The sequence below is a fragment of the Trachurus trachurus genome, assembly GCF_905171665.1.
Source record: "Trachurus trachurus genome assembly, chromosome: 14".
Lineage (NCBI taxonomy): Eukaryota > Metazoa > Chordata > Actinopteri > Carangiformes > Carangidae > Trachurus > Trachurus trachurus.
Window position 1 is genome coordinate 6,634,414 of NC_139903.1, and position 26,574 is coordinate 6,660,987.

A 26,574-nucleotide genomic window follows, 5' to 3' on the forward strand; every position below is an offset into this window, starting at 1 on the left:
AAGATAAGTACAGTTTTTTTTTTTTTTTTTTTTTTTTAACAATTGTAGCTCTATTGGTATCCAATGACTCTTAATAATATAACTTGAGCTGCCTGATAAGTTGTCTATCGTCCATGGCTAGGTATGTTGAAATAAACAAGTTGTTAATGTTTTCTTTATCAGCTAAATTTTACATTATCTGTGTTTATCAAACCCCCTCTAAACAGTTATGGCAGTAAACATTATCCTTGTGATTTTTAAAGTACCGATTCAGACACAGTGTGACAGCTGAACTGAAAAATCTGAAACCTTTATTGACTTAAGTAAAAGGAGACTCAATGTAATGAAAAATACATAGCAAAATGTAAGTAAATAAGAATACAATACTGAAATGATGACACCATCAACCAACACATTTGCTTTGCACTGTACTGGACCTTCCTTTCCTTTCCTTTCGTCCACATAAATTATACCTGAACAACACAATTTCAAGTGTATTTCAATCCCATCTTTTTCCCCATAGCTGGTGACGTACTGTATTTTGAACATAGATGATACTAAAGCAACTAGAAGCAGAACAGAATCAGTGTTACAGCTTATAGCTTTGTCTGAATTTGGAACCATGAACAAACTTTTGTATTTTCCAATCAAACAGTTTGTTTTTCTAATAAAAAAACTCTGGACCACCTGTGAAATGATCAACCACTTGTTTCACATACTTTTCAGAAAACCCACAAGTCAACCAATCAAATTCCCTCTTGGCTCTTCCTTCTGCTTCTCCCTCCATCAGTACAGAGTCAAAGACCTAATGGATGGACCACCACAGAAAAGTGATAACAGTTCAGATATGACTCTCATTACTGTACAATAAAAAATAATTTGCTATACTGACCATGCTTGAGACCAGTCAAGCATTAATGTAAAACATTATTTTTATACAATGGTCATACTTTGCTGTTGTTTGAGCACCAAACATCACAATGTACTGTACATTTAAAATACTGTAAATCATTGCACAAATCACTGTAGATTTTAAATTTCTTAAGCCAGGTCAAACATCTGGTACAGATTTGCAGATGTGCTCAGCAAGTCACACTTCACAATTTTATTTTTTTGGCTGCGATAGAACATGATTATGTGAAAATACATAAGACAGCTTCAGTCTTGATCTTCTGGCCTCGTCTTATTTTGTTACAGTGAGTATAAAAAATTAAATGGCTAATACAATGGCGAGTAAAATTAAGAAATAAAATGCACTGTGGCATTCTTTCCCCCTTCCTTACGCATGTGCAAACCTCACACTTACACCTCATCTGATATGACTGGAAAAGCGCACATCTGTTACAAGTCACTGCAACATTAATTATGCAGTCAAAGAAGAAAAGCATTACGATAGCACAAAAACTAATATGCGTTTTCCTAGTATAACAAACTGCACTTCTACTTGGCAAAGACATCTTGTTTAGTATTAGCTAATAGCACTTGAAAGCCCACATGTAATCATTGAACTCCCCTGATGAGTTCATGTGCAGTCTCTGTCTAAGGGATTTTTTTTTTTTTGTCTACTGCTGGAGAAAGACTGGCTGGATTTGAACATCTAGAGTTTTCTCCTGTGATGATGATGTTTGATCTTTAGTCAAAAGTTTTTAAGATTCCAACAAGGACTATGCTTACAGTTGCATACAGTTTATTAAGCACTGAAGCACTCTGCATATAATATTGAGGCACCATATCATAGAAGGCATGGGTGTAGATACATTTATCGCTGTTATAACGCCTTGCCTTTGTAGTGGCAGGACTGGCACAGGCTGCAACTAGCATACAACAAAGAAAGTAAATAACTTTACCTAATATTTAATGTAATATTTAGTTTAAAAAAAACAAACAAGTAAACATCACAATACCCATAAGAGCATGTGTTATTGCTGGTTCAGTTTAGGTAGAACATCCTTAACAAAATTAAACATAACAAACGTGTCAATTAAAAAAAAAAAGGTACCTATAAATAAAAAAAATGCTAATTAGCTACAAAGTAGTGATAATTTGTTCATTTAAAACCTTAGTTTACTTATTTATTCATATAGTGATGGTCCTAAGGTTTCTTGCTCAGGTAATTCGAGGGGATCCAGCCCTCGACTTCTCCTCCTACATTTTTACAGAACCACCAGCCACTGTTGTTTTTTTCCATCACCTCAAACACTGTACCTACTTTGAAGCTGGATGTTTGGTCATCCCCTTCAAAGTCTGCCACGGCCAGATACAGCTCATCCTTACTTGGCTCCTTAAGTAAAGGTGGAAGCTTGTCTTTGGGTGGACCAGGCTTCTCGCTCTTCATCTGGGGCTTGGGAGGAATTGGGACTTTATTCGGCTTGAACTCTTCTTTCTCTTTGTTTGGAGGTGCCGGGACAAACCCTTTGGGTTTAGGGGGAGGGGGCCGGTTGAGTTGTGGTGGTGCGGTCTTGGGAACGTCCTTGGCTTCTTTAAAAGCAGATGGAGGTTTGAGCTCAGTCGGACTGGCCGGGTCGGTTTTCTTTGGAGGAGGAGGTCTTCTTGGAGCCATGGCGGGGGGTCTCTGAGGCGGCTCCTTGTGGGGAGGCACTGCTGGTTTTGTGGGTGGAGGTGATGAACTCTCTTGGCTGTGACCGTTGATGTGTTTCGGGGGGATTTTTGGCTCATCACAGTACTTACCATTGTTGAGAGTAGGGATATGAATGGGGGGAGAACTAGGGGGTGAACTGGGGTGAGAACTATTCGCTGAGGTGTCGTTCTGATGATTTGCCTCAGAAGACGCATCCGGAGGTTTTGACGGCCTCAGTTTGCTCCTCAGGTTGGTGATGTCCAGTTTGTTCTCTGCTGGGGGGTCTGGTTTTGCAGCAGGAACAGGTTTAGGTCGGAGCACTGGCTTGGGCTTTGTGAGCACTGAGGGGCCTGGTGCCTCTGGTTTCTCCTCCTGCACCTCTGGTTTGGGCTTTGGGGGCTGTTTAGGTACCGGTTTCAGATTAAACTTCTTCACCTCTTTGGCAGACACCTTATGACCACATTCAAGACCCATCTCATTCCGCAGGTGAAGAGCTTTGCTCTTATCTTCTTTCTTGGTGTCTGGTAGTTTGTCTGGTTTGAAGGGGGGTGCTTTGGGTGTGACCAATGGCACAATGACCCCAGGAGCAGGTGGTTTTGGGGGCAAAGGTTTGGAAAGATCAGGTCTTGGTTTCTCTGCTACCTCCAACTCAAAGCTCTTATTAATCGACTCCCTTCGTGGTGGCAGAGCTGGTTTCTCCTCGACTGGAGGGGCAGCTGGGGCTGGAGGCAAAGGCCCGGAGAAAGTAGGGGGCGCCTTGGGGGCACTGGACTTCCAGTCTCTCAGCTTGGGTCGGGTACAGGACTCTGTGGTTGGCTCGTCTGGTAAAGGCTTGGACCAACTGTCATCAGTGCCTGAGCTTGAGGAACCTCCGTCTTCCAGCCTCAGCTTCTCCATCTCATTGGGCAGAGGGGCGAGGAAATTAGGTCGCACTGCATTACTGGTCTTCTTGTATTTGTCAATAAAGGTAGCAGGGGCCCAGCCCTCCTTCTCATCGATCTGAATGTACCACCAACCACTTGAATTCTTCTCAATCACCTAGAAAAATAAAATGCAAAGTCATTTTATTTGACCAAATCATTACAGATCAATCACAAAATAAATTAATAGATTACATTTACAGATTTGAACAAAACAAATTCACTGTAAAATGACTTTCCATACTAATTTGAATGTAATTACAGTATATTAAGTGCCTGACCCACCTCTACTTTAATTCCAGCCTGGAAGCTAATACCATCAGGGATAGTGGTCTGGAAATCTGCTATGGTGTAGAACTCTTCCTCAACCTGAGGAGGAACAGGTGGCTTGGGCAGGTTTGAACCTCGGGGCTGTGTGATTCACAAGGGAGACATGTTAAGGTTAAGTTTAGAAAAAGTTCAGACCTTTTCTAATAGTACTTCAGAATCCTTGTTCTGTCAAATCTTACAATAGTCAGATCTCTGCGTGGAGGAGGTCTGTGTCTTAATCCCATTTCTGTGGAGGCAAAAGAAGAATCAATATTTTTGTTGAGGTGCAGCAGTGCACAGGCCGTCAGAAAACCTTCAATCTGTAACCAGGAAATCCTTCAGTTCAATTCACTCACTGCCTTTGTTGTTGTCAGAGAAGAGTGACAGCCTGTTCTCTTTCTGGCTGTTGTCCTTGTTCTCCTTGGCTGCGTTGTTTTGCTGGTTCTGTCTGGAAAACCCGTCCAGGTCATTTGTACTGGCATGAGCAGCAGAGCCGGCCGACTGCTTCTGGCTCTGAATGTCCATCTTCTTCAGGTAGGAGGCCGGGGCCCAGCCCTCACGGCCCTGGTACCTGAGTGGATAAGACGGATCCAACACTGAAATAATCTAGCTGTGTAGATGAGATGACAGTCTGTAGAGATCAATTCACTTGTTCATTCATGTAGCTTTAGTTCTTAAAGGGATAGTTCACTCAAAATTTATCTACTCACCCTCATGTCGCCTAAGAGCTGGGAGAAGTTTCAGAGTCCTCCGTGCCTTCTCGGAGTTACAGCGGGGCTCCGTGCAGCACTGCAGGTCCATATGACGGTAGCAAACGGGGCTCACTTTTTTTCGTCCAAAAAGACACACCAAAAAACATCCAAATACCTCCACACAGCTCGTCTGTAATGTCCCTCTTGTATTCTCGCAAATCTCAAATTTTCAAATCTCGCGCCGGTGTCAGATTTGGACGGACCAGGAAGCCGGCAAGCAGTGCTGGGAGCTTCCGCTACAAACAAGCTTAAAATATAGACTTATTTAATTTTTTTCGGAACAATTTCTCATGTTGGGGCTTCAATACAAGAGGGACATTACAGACGAGCACTATGGAGGTATTTGGATGGTTTTTGGTGTGTCTTTTTGGACGAAGAAAAGTGAGCCCCATTCACAACCATTATATGGACAAATACTGCTGCGTCGAGCCCCCCTGTAACTCCGAGAAGGCACGGAGGACTCTGAAACTTCTCCCAACCCTTAGTTAACATGAGGGTGAGTAGATAATGAGTGAAATTTCAATTTTGAGTGAACTATCCCTTTAAACTTTCCTCGGGGAGCATCCCCAAAATTACCTGATCTTCCACCAGCCCTCCAAATTCTTCTGAATCACCTCCACAATCATCCCTCTCTCCAGGTCGATCTCATCCTGGTCCCTGGCCGAATATGGGTAAATCACTGAGTACTTCTCTTCTAAAGTCGGAAAAAGACAGCATTAAGTATAAAACATAAAGTCTGTTTTGAAGATTGCTGGGTACAGGTTCACAAACAGGGGAGCACAGATTATTGCGGATACGGGGTCAAAGCTTGGGAGACAAAATGCACAGTTCAAAAATACTTAGTCCAACACAACCCTCTCCCATGTAGATTGTAGTCGCCACATTGGCTTTACATTAGCTGACTGATTAAATGAGGCAAGGCTTGAGCAGCGTCTTGTGGAGAGAGAAGATGTAAGATAGACACTTGTGCAACACAAAAAAACACACATACGTCCTCCACAAATACTGACAGGACAAAGTTGTTACTGTGCTACAAATGCAGTAATTACTACATTTTCTACCATTATTTCTACTACAGAGATGTAAATCTACTGCACTGATCTACCAAGTGTTTATTATTAATGCTGGTTAATTGAAACGATCATTTATTTTGAATTTAAACCACACAAATACACAATATTCGTGCAAGGATTTAATGGACATGCTTGGGTCTCTCATGCAGCATACACATCATGCATACACATGAACAACCATGCACACAGTTGTGTATGTGTGCACACAGACACACACACACACACACATTGAGAATAGGGGGAAAAGAAAGGCGTGCGCTCCACCTTGCCCAAAGCCTGTGCTGAATAGATCCCCTAAAGTTCTGCGACGACCCATGTGCCTTGGCAGTGACCAGAATCTCCGAGGCACTGATCCCAGTACAGTAAGTGGGGCAAGATAGGAAGTGAACATTACATATGTCATCCTGATGATCTTTTCATCTAAGTTAAATCATTTTCAGTATTGGTGGATCTAGAAGAAATCAAAGTTGCAGTCCAGGAAGGGTTTGGTACCTTGAAGGATTATCATCACCACGATGTATAATCCATCTTTCAGCATCTTGGGATTCAATGTTATTACAGCAAAACCTGGACGTAATAGTTAATCTAATCTCCTCAATTTTCGTGTTGTATTTCCAGACATCCATCATCATGTAATATGTTAGATATGAGCTCTGATTTTCCAAATGACCACAGTATAGCCAGATCACTATCCACTGTTAAAGCCTCAGACTGAAATATGATCTGTAGTTTGTCTTTGGCCATACAGTATCATTCTTTAAACATTCTTTGTATTAGTTAGTGCTCTATAATTCAGGTGTTTAAAATAAAAAAACAACACACAACAGCAGAACATATTATATAAACACCTCCTGACCACAGAGCCTTGAATTTCTATATAAATGTAGGGTGTAGTAGTATGAGCTATAGGAGGATGTTGTCTGTCAAATGAAGTGGCTGTAGTGTACATGTGGTGTGGCTTGTACTTCAGAAGTCGACAGACAGATGGCAGCACTAGGTCAAAATCTGTCCAATGTTTGTCAGAATTTCATAAAAGTACAGCTTAACTTCTACTTGCAGTCACATTAAACCAACAGTAAGAGATACGTTGTTGTGTACAGTTGGATTTAAGAGTGAATACTTGATGGTTTCTGTAACTCCTTCACATTACTGAGAGTAAACAACTACAGTACAAACACTTTCTGTACCTTCTTCCCCTGGAAGACTGAAGTCATCGGGGTCATCCTGGGCCTCCAGGCAGGTGGCAGGAACCCAACCCTGGGCGTCATCAGAGCTCACAAACCACCAGCCTGAACGAGGCGAATACAAACATCCATTATACGCCAAATACTCGTTCCATTAAAGGATTCATGCTGATTCTCTGCTGTGATGCGTGACTAATGAGCGTGGCCTTTCCATCTGATATTTAATTCAATACGCAATTTGAACGGTGAAATAATCTCACACAGTAACACCTGGGAGCGTTTCCCAGCATGCCTTTGTTCATCTACTCTAGATTGATGGAAAAATCCCCATAGCATCAGATTTTTCCACCAGTGGTTTAAACCAACCGTTGCACAATCCAAAGTTAAAGGGATAGTTCACTCAAAATTGAAATTTCACTCATTATCTACTCACCCTCATGTGGACTAAGGGCTGGGAGAAGTTTCAGAGTCCTCCGTGGCTTCTCTGAGTTACAGCGGGGCTCTGTGCAGCACTGCGTGTCCATATGACGGTTGCAAATGGATACCACTTTTCTTCGTAACAAAAAGACACACCAAAAAACATCCAAATACCTCCATGCTGCTCGTATGTAATGTCCGTCTTGTATTGAAGCCCCGAAATGCGAAATTGTTCCGAAAAAAAAAAAAAGTCTATATTTCAAGCTTGTTTGTAGCGGAAGCTCCTCTTCCTGGTCTGTCCAAATCTCGCAAGATTTGCGTCAGCATCAGTGCGATTACTGACGCCGGCGCAAATCGCGACTTATTTAATTTTTTCGGAACAATTTTGCATTTCGGGGCTTCAATACAAGACGGACATTACATACGAGCAGCATGGAGGTATTTGGATGTTTTTTGGTGTGTCTTTTTGTTACGAAGACAAGTGGTAACCGTTATATGGACATGTGCTGCTACTCTGAGACCCCCTGTAACTCAGAGAAGCCACGGATAACTCTGAAACTTCTCCCAGCCCTTAGTCGACATGAGGGTGAGTAGATAATGAGTGCAATTTGAATTTTGGGTGAACTATCCTTTAAAGTAATAAATACCTAAAGACTGTACCGTACCGATGCTGTATGGAACTTACCGGACTCATTCTTCTCAATGACCTCCACCACCTGACCCACTTGCAGACTGATCTCAGAGCTCTCCTGCTTTTCATAGTCTGTTACTGCCACGTACTGGTCGAGCAGCAGAGGGTCGGCCGCGTTGGAGTCGCCTGTTAAAGGGGAACAAATCAAAGCAGAGGCTCATTTAGTTCTTATGTCTTCTTGCTCCTTTTCTAATTCAGGCTGTGGATGAAATCTCAATCATGTAAAAAAAAAGCCTCTTCTCATTAACTTTTGACTCATTGAGGACCTTTGGTAATATTATTTAATATTAAGATGAATTCCATGAACTTGGAATCATAGGATTACATCTGTTTACCCTTTTACCTCCTAATAAGACATTTTAAAATGTCAGATTTCACACACTTCAAAGAACTTTCCTGGCGATCCAATTTAAGCATGGTCTTTACAACAAATCTGCAGAGCTACAAGAGGTTTTTCATGAAATGCCAAGGATAATTGAGCATTTTGTAAAAAGCTAACTGGTGAGAGGAGAAGAGGCTTCTCTACAGGATGGAGATTCACCCCGGCATGAAGCAGAGAGAGAGGAGGTAGCGGATGTGATTGGAGAGAGATGATGATGTGAGGGGAAACGATGAGCTGACAGAGGGTGAGGGGGGGTGGGGGGAAGGAAACGTGTGGAGAGGTGGAGTGAATGAGGCCGTTAAAAAGTGTCAGGGGTTAAAGTCAATCATCAGTACGGCTGCGGATTCTACAGTAGAGACACAAACCAGCACCATCAAGACCCACCACCCAGTGTTAGCACCAAGCCAGTCTGCAGAACACCTACTCTTAACACACCAGGGCTCGACAACAACACAACCAGAACTGCAGGTGAACAAAACACCTCCTGGTCCACACATACTGTAGTGCACTGATATTTTAACCTTTATGCCATTTGCATCCAGGGCAGTTATGGTGAAGGAGCATTAATATCATCCGCTGCAGCCTGCAGGCCACTGAAGGTGCTGATGGACTCACAGGTCTGATGTGTTCAATTCTGACTGTAAACAGCTGAAAACAGCTTAAAATACCAGAGTTTGTTTTTCCATAAACATCCTTTCAGTGAGCTGCAGCAAGACCCACATAACTACTATTAAGACAAGATCCGGTTGAGTTTAGTGTCAAAGAAAAGAACCAATGAGCCAGCTGAAAAAGTTTGGGAACAAAATGTGAAATTGAATTATTCATATGGTGCATTTTTGCGACGTTCATTTTTAATGATATTTTGCAGACACAATCTGAAATGGTTCTTTTGGTTTCCTCTGAACTCAACCAGCTACTTCTAACTATAGATTTCACACTTTCAAATCATTTTCCGTAACTTCAATCTTCCTGCTTTTGCCAGATGCTGACAACCCGTGGGCCGAGCTGGAATACATACAGAGTAAAATCCCTCTAACGTAGGTGTCGTTATCCTCACTTCATCCAACAGACCATGAGCCACGCTGGGTCTAAATTCACCAGTTACACTGTAAAAGAATCATCTCCAGAACCAGTGCCAGCCCCAAGCCTCCAAACAGAGCCACATCCCACCTGCCCGGGCCGGGGAGGGAGAGGGGGAGTAACAGCCCACTAGCAACCGGCTGGGTCACACACACAGCACGACCAACCATGACAGCTTGTTTACTACCTCTCTTTAGGAAAGTGGTCGCTCTCTCCACAATGCCTGATGGAAAGGAAAATGAATGGAGAAGAAAACTGAAAAAAACGACATGGATGCAACTTCAGAAAATTAGATGAGTGAAGAGGACAGAGACGATTTACAAAGCAAACCAAAACAAAACAAAACAGTGGCCAAGGTGGTTGGTTTATAAATGCTACTGTGATAATTGACTTTTTAAAAGGATAGTTCAACATTTTGGCAAATTGGCCCATTGTTATAATCCCTATAGTCATAGCAGTAGGTTTGTTACCTTTAATTGTCGGCGCAAGCTATTTTTAGAACGGCGGAGCAGAGCCGCGAGCTGCTCAGAGCTACGCTACGGAGGCTAATGGGATTTCTTGGTTTTCTCTCATCAAACTCAACAAATACACAATCCAACAACTCCAAAACGCTGTCGTGGACAAGTTGTGACCTGCACATTCACCATGCTATGAAATAATAACAGAACGTTACGAGACAGAGTTGTTTTAGAGGTAAATGCAGAGATTGCTTGCCGGAAAACTGCCCACGATGGGAACGCGCATCAGTGGTTTTGCATGAATTTACCTTGAAAACAACTCTGTCTCATAACGTTACGTTATTATCTCATAGCGTGGTGAATGTGCAGGTCACAACTTGTCCACCCGAGCGTATTGGAGTTGATGGATTGTGTATTTGTTGAGTTTGATGAGGGAAACCAAGAAATCCCATGAGCCTCTATAGCATAGCTCTGAGCAGCTTGCGGCTCTGCTCCGCCGTTCTAAAAATACCTTGCACCGACAATTAAAGGTAACGAATCTACTCCTAAAACAATAGGGATTATGGCAACAGGCTTAAACAAGGACAAAATAACCACCTCGCCCCATTTTCATTTAAAATACATAAATAAAACTGCATCTTACCTGATTTCTTCTTTCCGATTGGTTCCCTGGCAACGAGAGGAAATCACATTAGGACCAAGAAATACTGTAAGTCCTTTTGCAGAGATAAGGATAAATTCCTGCCAACAAATACTATCCAAGATACTTTGAATAGTTCACATGCAGATGTCATAAAATGCTTTAACATGAGACTCATTCCTCTCACTGATAAGATAACATTCAGTCTGTATTTTGCAGGAATGAAACCTTGTAGAGGATTGAAAGGTCGTTTCTACAACAATCTGGCACTAATGGAGCTTTTTAAACAAACTCAGAGTTAAAGAGAATTAAATGGGTTTTGAATTGCTTCATGAGAGTTTTATATTTGTTATGGAGGACAATAAAGCAGCAAAGTGATGCCCTGCAGCTAATTATCTACAATAAATCATAATATTGCCATTTTCTGTGACGTCTGCTTTTTATCTGAGAGAGTCTGTGTCTCTCGGTGTGAGGAAGGAGCCTCTGATGTTGAACTTAATACAGCGTCTGCTTTAGACATTAGCCAGATAAATAGACCATCGCTCCACCGAGGCATCAGGAGCTGATTCAATGTCCAGATTCCCAGAAAAGTCAATGGTGGCTAATGCTCAGTGTTTCACTCCTGTCTCAGCCTCTTTGTTATCTAAATATTGCTCCCTCACTTTATGGCCTTCGCTTTTTTTCCATCTCACATCTTCCACGTCTCCTCCACTCCGCTCCTTTCATCTCCCTTAATCATTTTCCTTGGCAGCAGCTTGTTGTTCGCTCCCCTGCATCAACATGAGCTCTCTCAGCCACAAAAAGCTCAGTTCAATCGACACGACTGTTAATTGCAGAGGCTCAGGTCTCAATAAATCTTTACCCATGAAGTGTGCCCATTAACGTGCTATAAAAAGAAACCCCTGCCCGAGCCAACCACAGCAATACCAATGTTTTGGATTACTATAGAAGAGCTGTGTATGTGTGTGTGTGTGTGTGTGTTGCTCTTTGTGTACCGAGGTGAAACCGCGGTCAATTTATACACCAGTAACTGACCTTTGGCCTAATGTGATTATTTTAACTTCTCTACAGTTCGCATTTTATTCTGAGGCTGGTTACCAAAGAAAAAAAAAAAAAAGAACTGAACCATTAGGGTCAATTTTTAGTTTCAAACCTTCATGGGAAAATTCATATCAAACAAACAGGGCTGAGTCATATTCAGGGCACTGAGATAATAGACGGTAAAACAAACTATAGCCACCCAGTCGTGAGAGCGCTGTGTGAAACAAATGAGGTGACAAATATCAGAGCCACAGGACTTGGGACAGGCTTTCACAGACATTAAATTAAAGCTTTGGAGTTCCTACACCTGCATTGATTTGAGTGATTAATAAAAATCGATACTCTCATCATCTGTCTCCCTGCTTCTCCACAACCTCCACGCCCTTTCACCTCCTTCTCCTTCTGTCTCCGTCTTTATCTGAGCTCCTTTTCATTCTTTCCATCCAGCTCTATTTCCATCTTGGCCCATCGTCTGATTCTATTTTTTTTTTTTCCCCCCCTCCTGTTTTCCCTTTTGCTTTCAATATTGTGCAACACTTTTCTGCAAACACTTCCCATCATGGCTGTCTTTTCTACTTCCTCTTTGCACTTACTGTACAGTACAACCCCCTCCCCTGCCCCCTGTAACTTTTGCTGCTCTTAAGGAGAGAGAGTCTAAGATGTCCGGCTCAGAGCGGTGGATTTACAGTCCATGATAAATCTTCTTCCACAGTGGCTGCTGCCTGTGTCTGTGCACCGGCCCTGCTGTCAGTCGGCCAAACAACAGGCTGCACTGGCAGAGAGCAGTAATCCAATTTCAATAAAAGACAAACCAAGGTCTTTCCTATATTCATCCGCCTCAAGTAAAACGCTCCCTCTCCTTCCTGCTTCTCCCCAACACATGCTTGGGGGTTTGTATGAGGAGTGAGGAGGTATGTGTCCTTGGCAACCTCACCGAGGGAGGACAGAAGAAGACAAAGTGTGTGTGTGAGTGTGAGTGAGTGAGTGTGTGTGTGTGTGTGCGTTGAGAAGAGAGGGAGAGGTCCAGCTGTCAGGACATATATAAACAGATCAATGGTTGATTCCTTCAGACATATTGTCCATTTACTGTCAGACAAATACCGCTGCCATTTCTGGTTATCAAGCAGCAGACAGACAGAAATGTTCCCCACGTCCAGGAGGAGACAGGAAATATGAAATCTTCTAGAGCAAGTTACAGTTTGTCCTCAGACTGACTCTGCACTGTTTTATAAAACCAGCGGTCGAAGGAGAACATGATTTGTTTAGTTGAACACGAGAAAAGGGAGTGGTATAATGTTGGGCATTAACAAACAATGACATAATGCTCCAATGAAGAACGTCCTTTCATACTGATCACATAGATACTGAATTTGTTATTGGAGACTTGCAGAGGGTTTTGATTGTCAGAACTCCTGAGCTGACTGACACTGATCATGTTATCAGAGGCCTGAGCTGCACCACACACTTTAATGTGACATTTAATCAGTCTCAGTCTCTTTAACGGCCTCACGTCCTGTTTAACGTCCTTGAGCAGGACGGATGTGAAGAGAAGGTAACAGGAAATAAGATGTAAATATGATGATTTAACAAGATTGGCTCATAATTACATTACATAATGTGATTACTTACTGGGGGAAAAAAAATCTAAATAGGGATTAAAAGCCACAGTGTGCTGCATTTGTAGATTCTTTGGACAGATGCTTCGCGTCGGACGGTTCACGACACCTCGAAGGGCATTATCCTGCTTATACCATGTTCACTTACCAAATAAATAAATATGAAATCAACTATTAAATCAACTTTTTATTATACTTTAATGTGTTTAAAATTAAGTTTTTCACAAGCTATAGCTGAACGGACTATTTAATATCTCTCGTCCACAGACAAGAAAAAGGAAATCCGTTGTGGCCGAAGCGTAGAGCCACAACGACTCTGCCGCAGTCCAATGGTTGATCAGTGACGGGAAGTGAGATGAATGAACTTTTATTGTACTCCTTACCGCTCGCGTGTTACAGACTCAAGGGGTTGTGATGCACTGAAGAAAACTTGTGATGCTCTCAGTCTCCGTTGCCATGGTTACTAACTAGCGGTTGAGCCAGCACAATAATATTTAGAACTGTCGACACCCTACAGCCAATCAGAATTGAGTATTCAACCCCCGGACCATGGCGAGCGAGACTAACTGTTCAGCCACGTCAGAGAAAGTGCCTTTACTAAAGAGCTTCACGGTTAAAGGAGAGTTCCGGTCATTTTCTAAGTAACGCTCTACAGCTCTAGGTCCCCGAGTGCGACCATAGGAAAAAATATGAGAAAAATATGTGCAGACCGGACCTAGCTCTCCTCCTGCTAGCTGCGCTACACTGCAGTTAAATAGTGAAGTAAAGGGGGCAATTCTTCTAACCGCGACTTTGGCCTCTATATAATGCTCAAAATATCACTACAAATGCTTTGTAACATCCACCAGTTCCTTACCACACAACACTGAGTGTGCATAACCCCTTGGACGCACTGCACGCGGAAGCTGGGCGCGCGCACTGCGCGCGGCTTCTCGGGCGCTTGGGTGGTCGCACTGGGAGCATACTTCTCCTCCTCTCTCCGCGCCGGTCAGACATCGACTGCAGTCGTTCATACTCGTATTCACTCGGTTTTTCACACACACGTCATTTTAAACATGTGTCTGTGTGCCCCATGTGCAGACGCAACGGTCAAATATGTATAGATGGACAAGCAACAACTTAATTAATCATCATTTAATTATTTTATTTTGAAAATTGACCGGATTCTCTCGCCTTTTCTGTGCCCAACTTCCTGTCTGGTACGACCACGTCTGTCCAGCTTGACAGACAGACAAAATAGAAATGAACCGAACTGAAGCGCTCCAGGCGCGCGCACTGCGCTCCACAGCGCGAGATGTGCGGCCAGGCAGACCTGTTAACATGTGCGCCGAACTGAAACTCCCTCCGCTCCAGGGCGCTGCGCTTCGGTTCCGCGTCTAGTGCGTCCAAGCTGTAACTCTGTTAATATGAGCAGTGTTTTTATCACGTACCTCTGTTAAAGCAGATATCAGCTTCACGGCCGTTTCGGCTAATGCTGCGTTCAAGGCAGGCTTTTGAAACCGTAAGTTACAGCTTCAAGTCACAACTACGACTTGGTAGCGTTCCAGGTAACCCGTAGCTCGTGTTTTTACCATCCTGTTGTCTGTGAAAGTTCCCTATAACGGCCACTCGTAACTTCCGACCCGTGAACTCGTACCAGATCGAACTGGTATGACTTCACAGGAAGGAAAAACACAAAGTACGAGTTTCTTTGAACGCACCATGAGTTAGCAGCCCCCGCCCTTGTCAGGCATCAATTGGTCCTCGTGCTACGTCACCACATTCACGCGCATCCCTTGGCTGCACACACAGCCCTTCATGCCGTTCTCTCTCCTCATTGGATAACACTTGTATCCCACAAGGAAAATTTTCTCCTCGGGTTACAGCAGAGCAGAGTGACGGAGAGACTCGTGTTTAGGCTGAAATACTTCATGTAAGTGATTGCTGACGGAAAATAGGACTATTTAGGACTTATATTAACAAAAACATTCCACTGATATCTGCTTTAACTCTAGCTTCCTAGGTAGACCTTACTAGTCGACTGTCGAGCTCGGGACTGTTTCCATATCAACAAAGACAAAAATGTGAGGAAAACATGGAATTAGGAGGAAAAACATATTTTGGATGGGGAAAAAAGCATCAGTATGAATATAACTGCTTATTTCCCCATCCAAAATCATTTTTTCCCCCTAAAGCCATTTTTCCTTTTGTCTTTGTTGATATGGACCTAGAGCTGTAGAGCGTTACGTAGAAAATGACTGGAATTCCCCTTTAAGGGTGCACGAAACTGCATAAAGTGAAAACAGTTGTAGGAATATTTAAGACAACAATAACTAATAGTGATAAAAAAAAAAAGTTACTGATTAATCGTATAGTCAGAGAGTGTACAGCTCAGTCTGTAGGGGAACGACTGTGACACAGTGACAGACTTTCACTTCTGTGACCCTGATTTTGTCACCATGTCTCGCAGCCTCGCTCCCTTGCTGCTTTCCCAGCATGCACTCCTCCTGCCACACATAACGGGACCTGTGGACTAATATTCCTGCAGACTGAGGAAACCCGCTCGACGCCCCAGTGTGTGTTGACAAGAGAGGTTAAAGCTGAAAGCCTGAGCCGACAGCTGTTGGTGTAAAAACCATCTCTGGGGTTAAAGTCTCTATGAAACCAGCCGCCCGTAACCTCGCCTGCCCCCGAGGCCGCCGCTGACTTTAATAACAACACAGGCTCATGTTTATATCATGTGCTTCGTGTGTGTGTGTGTGTGTGTGTGTTGGCGGCTGGCATTCATTGGCCACTGATGTCTTAGTGTTAGCACATCGTTAACTGTCAGCGCTGGATATGACGTTAATGTGTTGAGAGAGAGAGAGAGAGACAGAGTGAGGAGCTGTGCAGACTCAGCTGTCTGAGCTGCAGCTACATGTTGAAATGCAAACTCAGCATTTGAAAAAAAAAAAAAAAAAAAGATCATTAAATGTGCTTTTGCTTGAAAAAACCCCAACAGGAAGTGGTGCAACAGCATGAAGTCACGTCCATTAGAGATGTAATGAACGCTCATTACCGGCAGACTGGGGGTGACATGACATCAGTCAAGAGAACAATGACGGGTTTTTCCATCGTGTGTGTGAGATCCTGAACGCCTCACCACAGCGGAGGAGGAAGAGGAGATGTGGGTGTGTGTGTGTCTGTGTGTGTGTGTGTGGTGGTGGTGGTGGTACTTACTCCTTGGGTGGGTTCAGGTCCTCGGGCCTGGTCTCAAAGAAGACCCTGACCTCCTCGCACTGGGAGATGTAGACGGGCAGCTGGATGAGAGCCTGCAGAGCACAAAGCAAACTGACAGTCACAATCACCTCATATACACTGACTGTATATATACACACAAGTCCACCAAGGGTGAAACGTAGTGCTCAATGTGTGTCTGAGTTCACAGCAGACCTCTCACTGCACTGGGAAACATGTGATAATATAGAAAACACATGGAGCTGGTGGATTTTTTTAGCATGTGACTATTTAATGAACGTTTTCTGGAACAGTCTACCTGCGGACCTCAGGTTAGCACACTCATTAACAAACTTTAAATCTTTTTTAAAGACTCACTTTCATAAAAACGTGACTTCTATTTTGGTCCTTTGTGGGCTTTTATACTGCTTTTTCCTTTTAAATACCTTTTTTTTGTCATTTGTTTGTCTGTTTTCTCTTGTGTTTGATGTATTTTAAATAGTTTTTTTCTGTCCACGCACCTTGTAACTATGTTCAGAAATGTTACAGAAATAAAGTTTATTATTATTATTCACTTCTTCATATCCAGATGCCAACTCATCAGTACTGGACTCCACTTTTATATTATCCCATCCTTTTCCACCATTACACATTCTTTGCATTTTGCAAATGAAATTTCATGCACTCTGCAATATCGAAAACTGTTTTTGATTTGCACTGTTTTGTTCTTACTACATGAGCTTCAAAATCTGATGCATTTTGTGTATAAAATGGCGAAGCACCATCATCATTTTGCCTAACTTCTTTTTAGATGACTGACTGTGCAGCCGGCGCAGAAGTCTACATCTCCTGTTTCTAACATTTATATATCAAAACCAGAGTTTAACGTTGGTCCCAGCAGCTGGTTCTGGTTCTGGTTCTGGTTCTGGTTCTGATCTGGGCTCATTGATCCGGCTCGATTACCCCCCTTCCTCCTCTTGTGTCTCTGTGGAGGATCAGTGCTGAGCCCTGACAACACAGCAGGAGATGAAACACAAACAGCCACATTCAGCGTTTCCTCTGTATCGATGTGCACACGGCGGGCGAGTCCTGTTATTGCACATTCTCTAACCCCTCTCTCTCTCCTCTCTCCCCCTTTTTTTTCTTTATCTGCCTTTCACTCTCTTTTCAAACAAACCTCTCTGGGGGCAGCAGTGACACTGATAATCACCTTAACAGCTCAACCCCCCACCCAAAACCAGAAGACACATTAATGACCCTGTGCTGACTGTCTCTGTTACTGCTGCTGCTAAGAAACAGAGACCACTCCTCCTCCTCCTCCTCCTCCTCTTCCTCCTCCTCCCTCCATCCGCTGGCAGCCAGAGCTCGGTGCCATCATCCATCAGGCCTCCTCCTCCGTAGCCGCTCCCTCTGATTTTAATACTCCTAAGTGTTTCTGTTGTGTCCTTTAAGGCAGCAGAGTCTCTGACACACACTGATATCTCATCAGGAGTACTGAGGGATATGAAATGGAAGTCAAAGACAATCCCCCCACCCCCCACCACCACCACCACCACCACCACCAAGGTGTCCTTGTCCCCGCGTGGCCACTTGTGCCTCGTCACACTTATCACTATCAATTCACGCCAACAACTTGTGCTGAAATAAAAGGAGTGGGCCTGCTGCCATGGACAGAGACGGAGAGTGTATGTATGTGGTGTTTTCCATTAGCAGCAAAGTCATAAAGAGTTGGGAGTGTGCAATGCATGAGAACCCCCCAACCCCACCACCCCAAACCCACCACCACTACAGAGCAACCATACGCCTTTGTTGATTCATGGCAGATCTAATATTGTGAAGATGATTGTGCATCAACATCCATATCCACCCAGACACAGAAGCTGATTTAAGATTATTTTTGACCTCCAGAGGACCCCCCCCCCCCCTCCCCTCCCCCCCCCTTACACACACACACATATCTGGTGCTGCAGCCCAGAGAGCTGCATCATGCCTGAGGTCAGAGAACCGTCCATCCTCTCCTGGTGTCAGCCGGCGGCCCGACCGCTCATTACCATTCTCCCCAGGGAGGAGGAGGAGGCTCAGGGTACATTACAGCAAATGGACTTTATGGGTGTTCTTTACAGCCGGCAGCATTAAGGTAATTGTGTGTGTCGAGTGTGTGTGTGTGTGCATGTGTGTGTTTTCTCCAAGGAAAAGTATAAGGTAATGGATAAATGGATATTCATTCCTATAAAAAGAAACAGTGCATTGTGACTGTGACTGTGCACGGTAACGTTTCACAGCAGCCTGGGATCAGTCCTGTTAAACACAAAATAACTAAGATATAAGATATAATGTCGTGTCTATTGCATCTAAAACTACTGACATGCGTCAAAGGGATTTTATTTCTGTCAAATAAAGTAAAAGCATCGTCCTGACTGATGAAGGTCAGATAGAAAGTGTTTTATTACGTCATGGACTTTGCCATGTGACGGAGCTGCAGTCGCTCCACCTCAGCCTCAGTCTTTATGCAAACAATCCCTGATTAGATGTGTTTTTGTTTTTTTATCCGACTGTTTTCCCGGACTTGAAAGAAAACATGAGACTCCGAACGACCAGGGAAATTCCATGAGTCAGGTTGAAGCCTCCTCAGCTGTACAACAGAAGTGCTGACTCAGCTCCTCCTGAAGAAAAACATGAAGTTTCACCTTGTCAACCTGACGCCGGCAGCATGTAGGGGGGTGGATGAAAATGCACTTTTCTTTTCTTTTTTTGTGCTTACATTCAAGTTTGGATTTGTCTCAGAAGTGAGCGTGGTTGGTGACGCCCCGGCTGCATCATTAGATCTGACCTTTAGTATAGCAGCTACTGTACCATCTCATCAAAGGGCTGAGTGATGTTGTTTCAAGTCACCAGCACCTATCTCAGATAAGCTCCGTCCTCAAAGAGCAGCACCACATCAAAGACCGCTCACATCCATCAGCAGCAGGTAAATGAAAACTTCTGTTGTTTTCTTAAATCACTTTTCAGACATTTCCACAAAAACAACTTTGTGTGCAGCAGCAGCAGCGACACCACAGATGTAAAACTGGCTCAGCTATTCCCATAAACATCCACGCCCTCAGACGTGAACCAACAACTCTCCTCTTCTTTACCCCCGCCCCCTTCCCCCAACTCTTATTTTTCACATAAGTGGTTAAAGATGTTTCCTACAGCAGCTGGTACATTCCTCTAACCCCCCAATGACACTCGGTGGAGTATCATACATAAAAGCCTTTCTCTTCACTCCGAGGCCTCGTAAATTAGCATCTGTACTCAGGAAGGAAGGAGAATCAGCCGATCAGCTCGGGATCGGAGACGGGATCGGCGAGAGAGGTGAGAGAGAGAGAGTGTGTGGGCAAAGTCAGAACTAACTTATATAAATATCCTCATCTCAGAAAAAGAAGAAGAGGAGGGGGAGGAGGAGGAGGAAGAGTGGAGGCCCTGAGGTAAAAACCTGTAGAGCTGAATAAAAACACAGTGAAGGGCTGTGGTGGATGTGCTGACGGGAGCAAAGTCAGCACCTGTGAAAACCCCTTCGCCTTCGATGTGACTCTATTAACAGTAACCACGACAACAGGAGACACTACAGCTCATCCTCCTGCTGTTTCACACCTAAATAATGTGTCATCCGTCCATTTTTTCTATTTAAAAAAAAAAAAAAAGTCCAAACCATAATATTTGTTGCTAAGACGCTCAATCATCATCAATCATAACGTATTCTTTAGGTTGCCGGGGCAACATTATTTCCATCAGATTGCAGTGATTATTTTCCAGCTATTGGCAGTTTTATGGTCACAGCTCAGCTCTGCTACGGTGCAGCCGCAGTTTGTACAGTTGCATTTTTTTCCACCCGTTCTCGAGGGTCGAAGTGATTTATACCTCTGGTAGAAAAAAAAAGACGTGTAATGAGCTGGATAATGCACAGGTTTTACATTCTTTCTTTTTCTTTTCCTTTTTTTTTGCAAGTGATGGAAAGAACAGTGCTTTCATTTTCACACATGTCACCACTTTCTTCTGTTAACTGGCAGCAGCAGCAGCAGCATCACCACCAAGGCATCAGCACACCAGATGCATTAGGAGTCGTCCTGTTCAGTGGGATGGTGATGGGTTATTGAACATCTGGGTGTTCCAGTGAGATCATCCTCTTCTCCTCCGTACACTATCGATCCCTGGAGAGAAATTCTCCTCTAGTTTGTCTGCTGCTTTTTACAGTTAGGTCAGTGAGCGGCGGAGCACCTGGGGGGCTGTTAGAGGCCTTTGTACCTGCTGTCAGAGTCAGTGCAGTTCACACCGCGCGCTGCCAATTTACAAGGCATCGTTCACACAGCTGCTGCTGCTGGAAAGATGTAGCCCTATAAATTTAGTTATGTAAATGTTGCAGTGTGGCCATCAGCTTAATTCTAATCAATATAACCATGTGTTTGAATATTTTACGACTATAATGTTGGTGTGTGTGTGTGTGTGTGTGTGTGTGTGTGCTCTATCACGCTAAAAATACATACTGTATAATATGCAACAACAACAAATAATATGTCCCCTTCAAACCAGATGTCCGGGTGCCTCTGTGTTATTCCCGTGTTGCTCAAACACTCAGAGGCCATGAGAAGATTATTTTCCATTTTCCTGTTCATGACTGAGTTGATTCAGTTTCACTCTGTGGGTGGTTTGGATGTTTTTCTTCTGCTCTGACCACTCCGCTCTCTCTCTACCTTCATCTTACACACGTTTTATATGTGCTGAGCTTTCACCATGGATGTTCATGTAATACGACCGCTGCTGACTTTTGAGTTAAAGTCACACACACACACACACTCACCCTGCAGTACTCGTTGATGGGCCTCAGCCTTTTCATGGCCACATCTCTGATGTGACTCCTCCTGAACAGGATCTTCCCTGGAAGAAGAAAGAAAGAAAGAAAGAAACAGCTTAGATATTGACAGAAACAGAAAGTCCAAACTGTGTTTAAACATGTACATGACAGGTATTATCAGATTAAAGATAACACCGAGGCTGTTTCATTTGGATGATGTTGTGTCAAAAACAAACTTTAAAAAAAAAAAGGACAATAAGGACAGACTTGTAGGAAGTAGGTTGAGTGAATTAGCATGCAGATACGCTGCTATTATCAATATCACTGACAGCACAATGAGGCGGCGGAGCAGCGAGGTGAATATCTGGCCTTTCCAAGTCATGAATAAATGATTTTGGGAAAAGCTAGTTATGCCTGCCTGACAGCTTAAATGCTGCTGCTGCTGTTGCTGCTGTTCTTATCTCCGGGCACGAACAAACCTCGGGCACCGACGAGCCGCGTCGCCATAACAATAACAAGAAACGGCCACAAATAGGCCTCTTTAAAAAACACTCCTGCAGGAAATTTCAAAGTCTGCATCTATTTTCTCCTGAAGTTTCTCGCTGAGACAGCGTTAATGGAAACATATGAACTGGGCAGGAAAGTCGACGCCGGAACAAGGACTGAATGATAATAATGAAAAAAAAAGGGAATGTGTTTTGAAAAGTTTAGTGTATCACGTCCATCGAGGGGTGAAGGTATTTGTCTGGACTTGCTGGAACATGAATAAATGTCACAGGAGCTGGAGGCTGAGCAGTCGACACCTTCCGCTCCTCAGCTTCAACCATGATACTAAAAAAAACAAGTGTTTCTCAGAGATCAAACCCACAAGTGTGTGTGTGTGTGTGCGGGAAAGTGAGTGACGCAAAGAGTGTGTGATCACCACAGTGTCTAATATTTACTCCCCTGTGTTACTGCTTGTTGACTAATCTGACTTAAAGACTGAAGAAAAGACAGATGTGAGCGAAGGTGAAGAATAGAGAGTTTATAGATGTGAAGTCACTTCCTGAAAACACAACCACAACTATAGTTAACTCAGGTGGGCGATAAAAACCAAGACTATAAACACAGGAACTCTTTTTTTTCTTCTTCTTCAGAGTACTTCCTATTTACAGTACGTGACTAAAGATGTGATGGAGGTGGAGGATGTGAGAGTCTGTCCATGTGTAACATCAGAGAGCTCAACATCATCACCTGATTGGTTCGGAGATTAAAACTAAAACTACAGCAGGAGGGACGGGGCTGTGACAAAAGAGCAGATCCTCAGACATGTGGTTGTTCCTGTAGCTTCTGTTCTGGAGGTTTTGGATGGATGATGTGCAGACATGCGTGGTCACCAGAGGATGAACCTGAGCTGCGTTTGTGCGGAGGAGGACAGAGCAGCGCAGTGTGAGGGAGAGATCGAGTCCATGAAGAATGACGCTCCAAATCTTTTACGTGTTGTTGGCAGAGCAGCAGAAAGGACGCACTGTCTGGACACAGCTCCACCAAATGAGAGAGTTTTGAAAGTCAAACCCCTCGGACGCCTCCTCCTCCCTCTCCTCCCTCTCCTCCTCCTCCCCTCTCTGTCTTGTTCTTCCTCTCCTCCCCTTGTCACTCCTCAAACAGAAAGCTTTTTTGACAGTTTTCCAAAGCTCTCTGGGGTCAGGAGAGAAGCACTGACTCAACACTGCCCACTCTGTATGCACCACCGCAACTCATGGCTGCAGCCGATGAAAAGAGTCTGTTTGGGTGGCGGCAGGTTGGGGGTGGGAGGGGGGGGTGGGGGGGTTGAAGCTGCTTCAGAGCCAGCGGTGAGCGAGGCCGTCAGAGGGAGATAGAAGATACAAGTGGAAACACAGAGGAGGTCGTTGTTGTCGTCGTTCGACACCTCACACTCTGTGAACTCTCCACACATGAATTCATCTTTTTCTTTTCACCTTATTTTGCCTCTTCAGGAAATTTATGAGCAGTTTAAACTTTTATATAACAACACAGACTTAAAGGAATAGTTCACCAAAAAATGAAATTCAGTCATTATTGACTTATCATGGTGATGAATACTCTGGATCCTTATAGAGTCAATTGCGCCCGACACAAAATATATATATAGTACATAGGTAGTAGTATATATAAGTGTCCTGAAGGGATATAGTCCAGAGTTTACCCGAAACTACCTCATTTAGGACAATTTTACAGCCTAAACAGTCCTGTATTGCGCTCTGATGTTCACACACGTTCACACAAGAGCGAGCCCCAGGCAAATGCAATACAGGACTGTTTAGGCTGTAAAAATGTCCTAAATGACGTTGTTTTGAGTAAACTCTGGACTATATCCCTTCAGGACACTATATATATATATATACACACACACACACTACACTACACTACACTACACTACTAACTACTATATATATATATTTTGTGTCGGGCGCTATTGACTCTATAAGATTTTCGTTGGACTACGAACCGGCCTCTCGCGTCTCCAGATGCACTTTGAGGAATACAAAACTACTCCGGAGTATGAATTTCATCTTTTGGTGAACTATTCCTTTAATAATCCGGTCAAACCAGCCAAAAACTGAGGACTGCAGACTATACAAGTTGTGTTTTTACCTCATTAGATAAGCAACAAGCAGGTGATCAATAACCTCTCTTTCTTTTTTATGAGCACGATTCAGGCTCTGAAATATTTGCTCGACTTATCCTGAATACCTTGACACTTGACTAAAGACGTATTACTTCATGAGCTGAGGGTTGAGACTGAACCTGTCTTGCATGACTTAGGTTTTTTTTCTGAAATGACTTGACAGTTTCCACAAAGCCGTGCGTCTGTTGTAATCAGTGTCTGTGACTGAGTGAGGCCACAAACAGCTTCATCAGCCGCTCCCGGTACGACATGTGCAACAGATTCAATTAGACAAGAGCAGTGATGGCTTTTCCCTGCAGACAGGAGATGAAACATGAGACGACCGAGACATAAACAACCAGGTCATGGTAACTGTTGAGATATTTTGTTGTTTTTTTTTTGCCCTTTTTCAGACAGAGGAATGTTAGTTATTCGGCTCTGGAGACTCATACTTGACCCGTCTAACGTACTGTGCCTCCTACTGTGGCAGGCGGAGAGATCCCTGCTCAGCATGTGAGTAATGTTGCTCCATCTTCAGGAGGACGGCCGACAAGAAGCACACATTCATCCTTCATTCTTCTGGGATCCAAGTTATTAAAAAAAAAAAAAAACACCCCTTCCATCACACAGGGACCCACACGCCTCCTTTTAGCTTAAAGGGATACTGTAGTTCACCCAAAATTCAAATTTCACTCATTATCTACTCACCCTCATGTCGACTAATATAAGGGCTGGGAGAAGTTTCAGAGTCCTCCGTGCCTTCTCTGATTCCAAAAAGACACACCAAAAAACATTAAAATACCTCCACACAGCTCGTCTGTAATGTTCCTCTTGTATTGAAGCCCAAACATGAGAAGCACTGCGCCGTGTCAGTGCAAATCACGCGAGATTTGGACGGACCAGGAAGAGCAGTGCTGGGAGCTTCCGCTACAAACAAGCTTAAAATATAGACTTATTTAATTTTTTTCGGGTCAATTTCTCATGTTGAGGCTTCAATACAAGAGGGACATTACAGACGAGCAGTATGGAGGTATTTGGATGTTTTTTGGTGTGTCTTTTTGGACGAAGAAAATTGAGCCCCGTTCGCTACCGTCATATGGACATGCAGTGCTGCGCTGAGCCCCGCTGTAACTCAGAGAAGGCACGGAGGACTCTGAAACTTCTCCCTTAGTTGACATGAGGGTGAGTAGATAATGAGTGAAAATTTGAATTTTGGGTGAACTATCCCTTTAAAAAGCCCGACTTAAGGTTATCGGTTAGCTGACCCGCTGACACTGCTCAGGGCTCTGGGTTCAAACACATCACCTTTATCTAAATGTCATTCATGATGAGCCCATCCAAGAAATCTCAGCGCCACAGTGGGAGGCATGTATTCATATGACAGGAAGCTTATCTTCATGATAACAAAACCATCAAGGAGGGGGGAAAGAAAAATATGAAAAAGGTTTCTAGGGCGTCTTCTCAGGGGTTAAAGGTCAAAACTCAAAGTTAAAAGCAGCAGAAAAAAAACTAAAGACAAAGCAGAAATCCTGCACACACGCATTCAGACCAGCCACTTTGCTGATGTGCAGATACCAAAGGAGTAAAACCGTCCTGAGGTCTGAGCTGAGAAAACCACTTCCGTGCCGTGTTCAGCCACAGACCAGACTGCTGCTGCTCTGTGGATGAAGGATTTTCTTGGCTGTGAGGAAAATTCATGCCTGAAAATCAAATAAGTTCCTTCCCACAGAGAGACAGTACAGTATGAGCAGATCTGGGATCTGTGACACATCTAAAAGTAAGTAGTAATGTCTTTAGTTTTCAGACATAGACACGGACTGAAACAGACTTTTTCTTTTGTTCACAGCGTGTCCTCCTGTCCGTCTCTCATCACTTACAGCAAATAAAGAAATCTCTCCAGGCCTGTTCCTTGTTCTCAGTGTTTTCCAGCTACAACAGCAGACCGTGTGTGTGTGCGCGTGTGTGAATGATCATGTGTTTGGTGTTTTCAGGCCTGAGGATGGAGATTATCCTCCTTATCTAAAACCTCAATTTTTTTTACTAGCAGGCACTGAGTGCAGGTGGTGTTTCCAGCTCCACAGCGACGTTCCTACAGGTTTGTCGGGCAGAGTAGACCAACTTTAACTCTTGGTGCTTTTGCATCAGTTAACTGTTGAGTTTCTTTCTTATGTGACCATCAATGGTACAGTTCTACCATTGGAAACAGAAGCAGACTCTACCAACACTCAGATCTAGGGATGTCACGATTACTTGCTTTCACAATTAATCGCGGTATAAAACGCCACAATTAATTTATCACAAAGATTCCTAAATACCGTCATTTTCCAAAAAAGATTTGTCAGAACCATCTTGACAAATGTGCGCCAAAGTAAAGGTAAACGCACAGATACTGGTCCATTTACCTAATGTAACATTGAATCGGTAGGAATTTTAAAGTTTGTGTGTCATTTGTAAAAACAAAAAACAAAAAAAAAACTGATTAAAATAAACTTAAACATTTGGTAAAGATGACAATTAATTCCCCTGGGGAATATAATTGGTCCTTTATTAATAGATACTTAAAACATTTTGTGTAAATAATTAGCATTGTAATTATTTAGACTACATTTGATTTTACACACACAGTGTTGTGAAATGAATTAATGCATAATAATCGTGATAATCGTAATACCGTGATTATTTCTCTGACAATAATCGCACCAAGAAAATCTATAATCGTGACATCCCTACTCAGATCTCTTCACTGAGGTAGAACATTCAAATACATACAGTTGATGCACA

At 43.4% G+C, this 26,574-nt stretch overlaps 1 protein-coding gene across 3 annotated transcripts in view; it reads right to left on the reverse strand.

The window, feature by feature from the left end:
- Positions 1-261: 261 nt before the first annotated feature.
- sh3pxd2b (SH3 and PX domains 2B) overlaps positions 262-26,574 on the reverse strand; it is a 41,363-nt gene continuing 15,050 nt past the window's right edge. For 2 of the 3 annotated variants that reach the window (XM_083986530.1, XM_083986532.1), the window contains 11 exons: positions 21,153-21,229; positions 16,319-16,410; positions 10,467-10,492; positions 9,553-9,588; positions 7,898-8,029; positions 6,799-6,900; positions 5,115-5,232; positions 4,143-4,357; positions 3,987-4,033; positions 3,763-3,888; positions 262-3,595 (listed from right to left, as the gene is read on the reverse strand). In XM_083986530.1, the coding sequence (XP_083842656.1) occupies positions 2,072-3,595; positions 3,763-3,888; positions 3,987-4,033; positions 4,143-4,357; positions 5,115-5,232; positions 6,799-6,900; positions 7,898-8,029; positions 9,553-9,588; positions 10,467-10,492; positions 16,319-16,410; positions 21,153-21,229 (2,495 nt within the window). In that variant the 3' untranslated portion in view covers positions 262-2,071. The remainder of the gene's footprint in view (positions 3,596-3,762; positions 3,889-3,986; positions 4,034-4,142; positions 4,358-5,114; positions 5,233-6,798; positions 6,901-7,897; positions 8,030-9,552; positions 9,589-10,466; positions 10,493-16,318; positions 16,411-21,152; positions 21,230-26,574) is intronic. The other variant, XM_083986531.1, reaches the window with a different exon arrangement.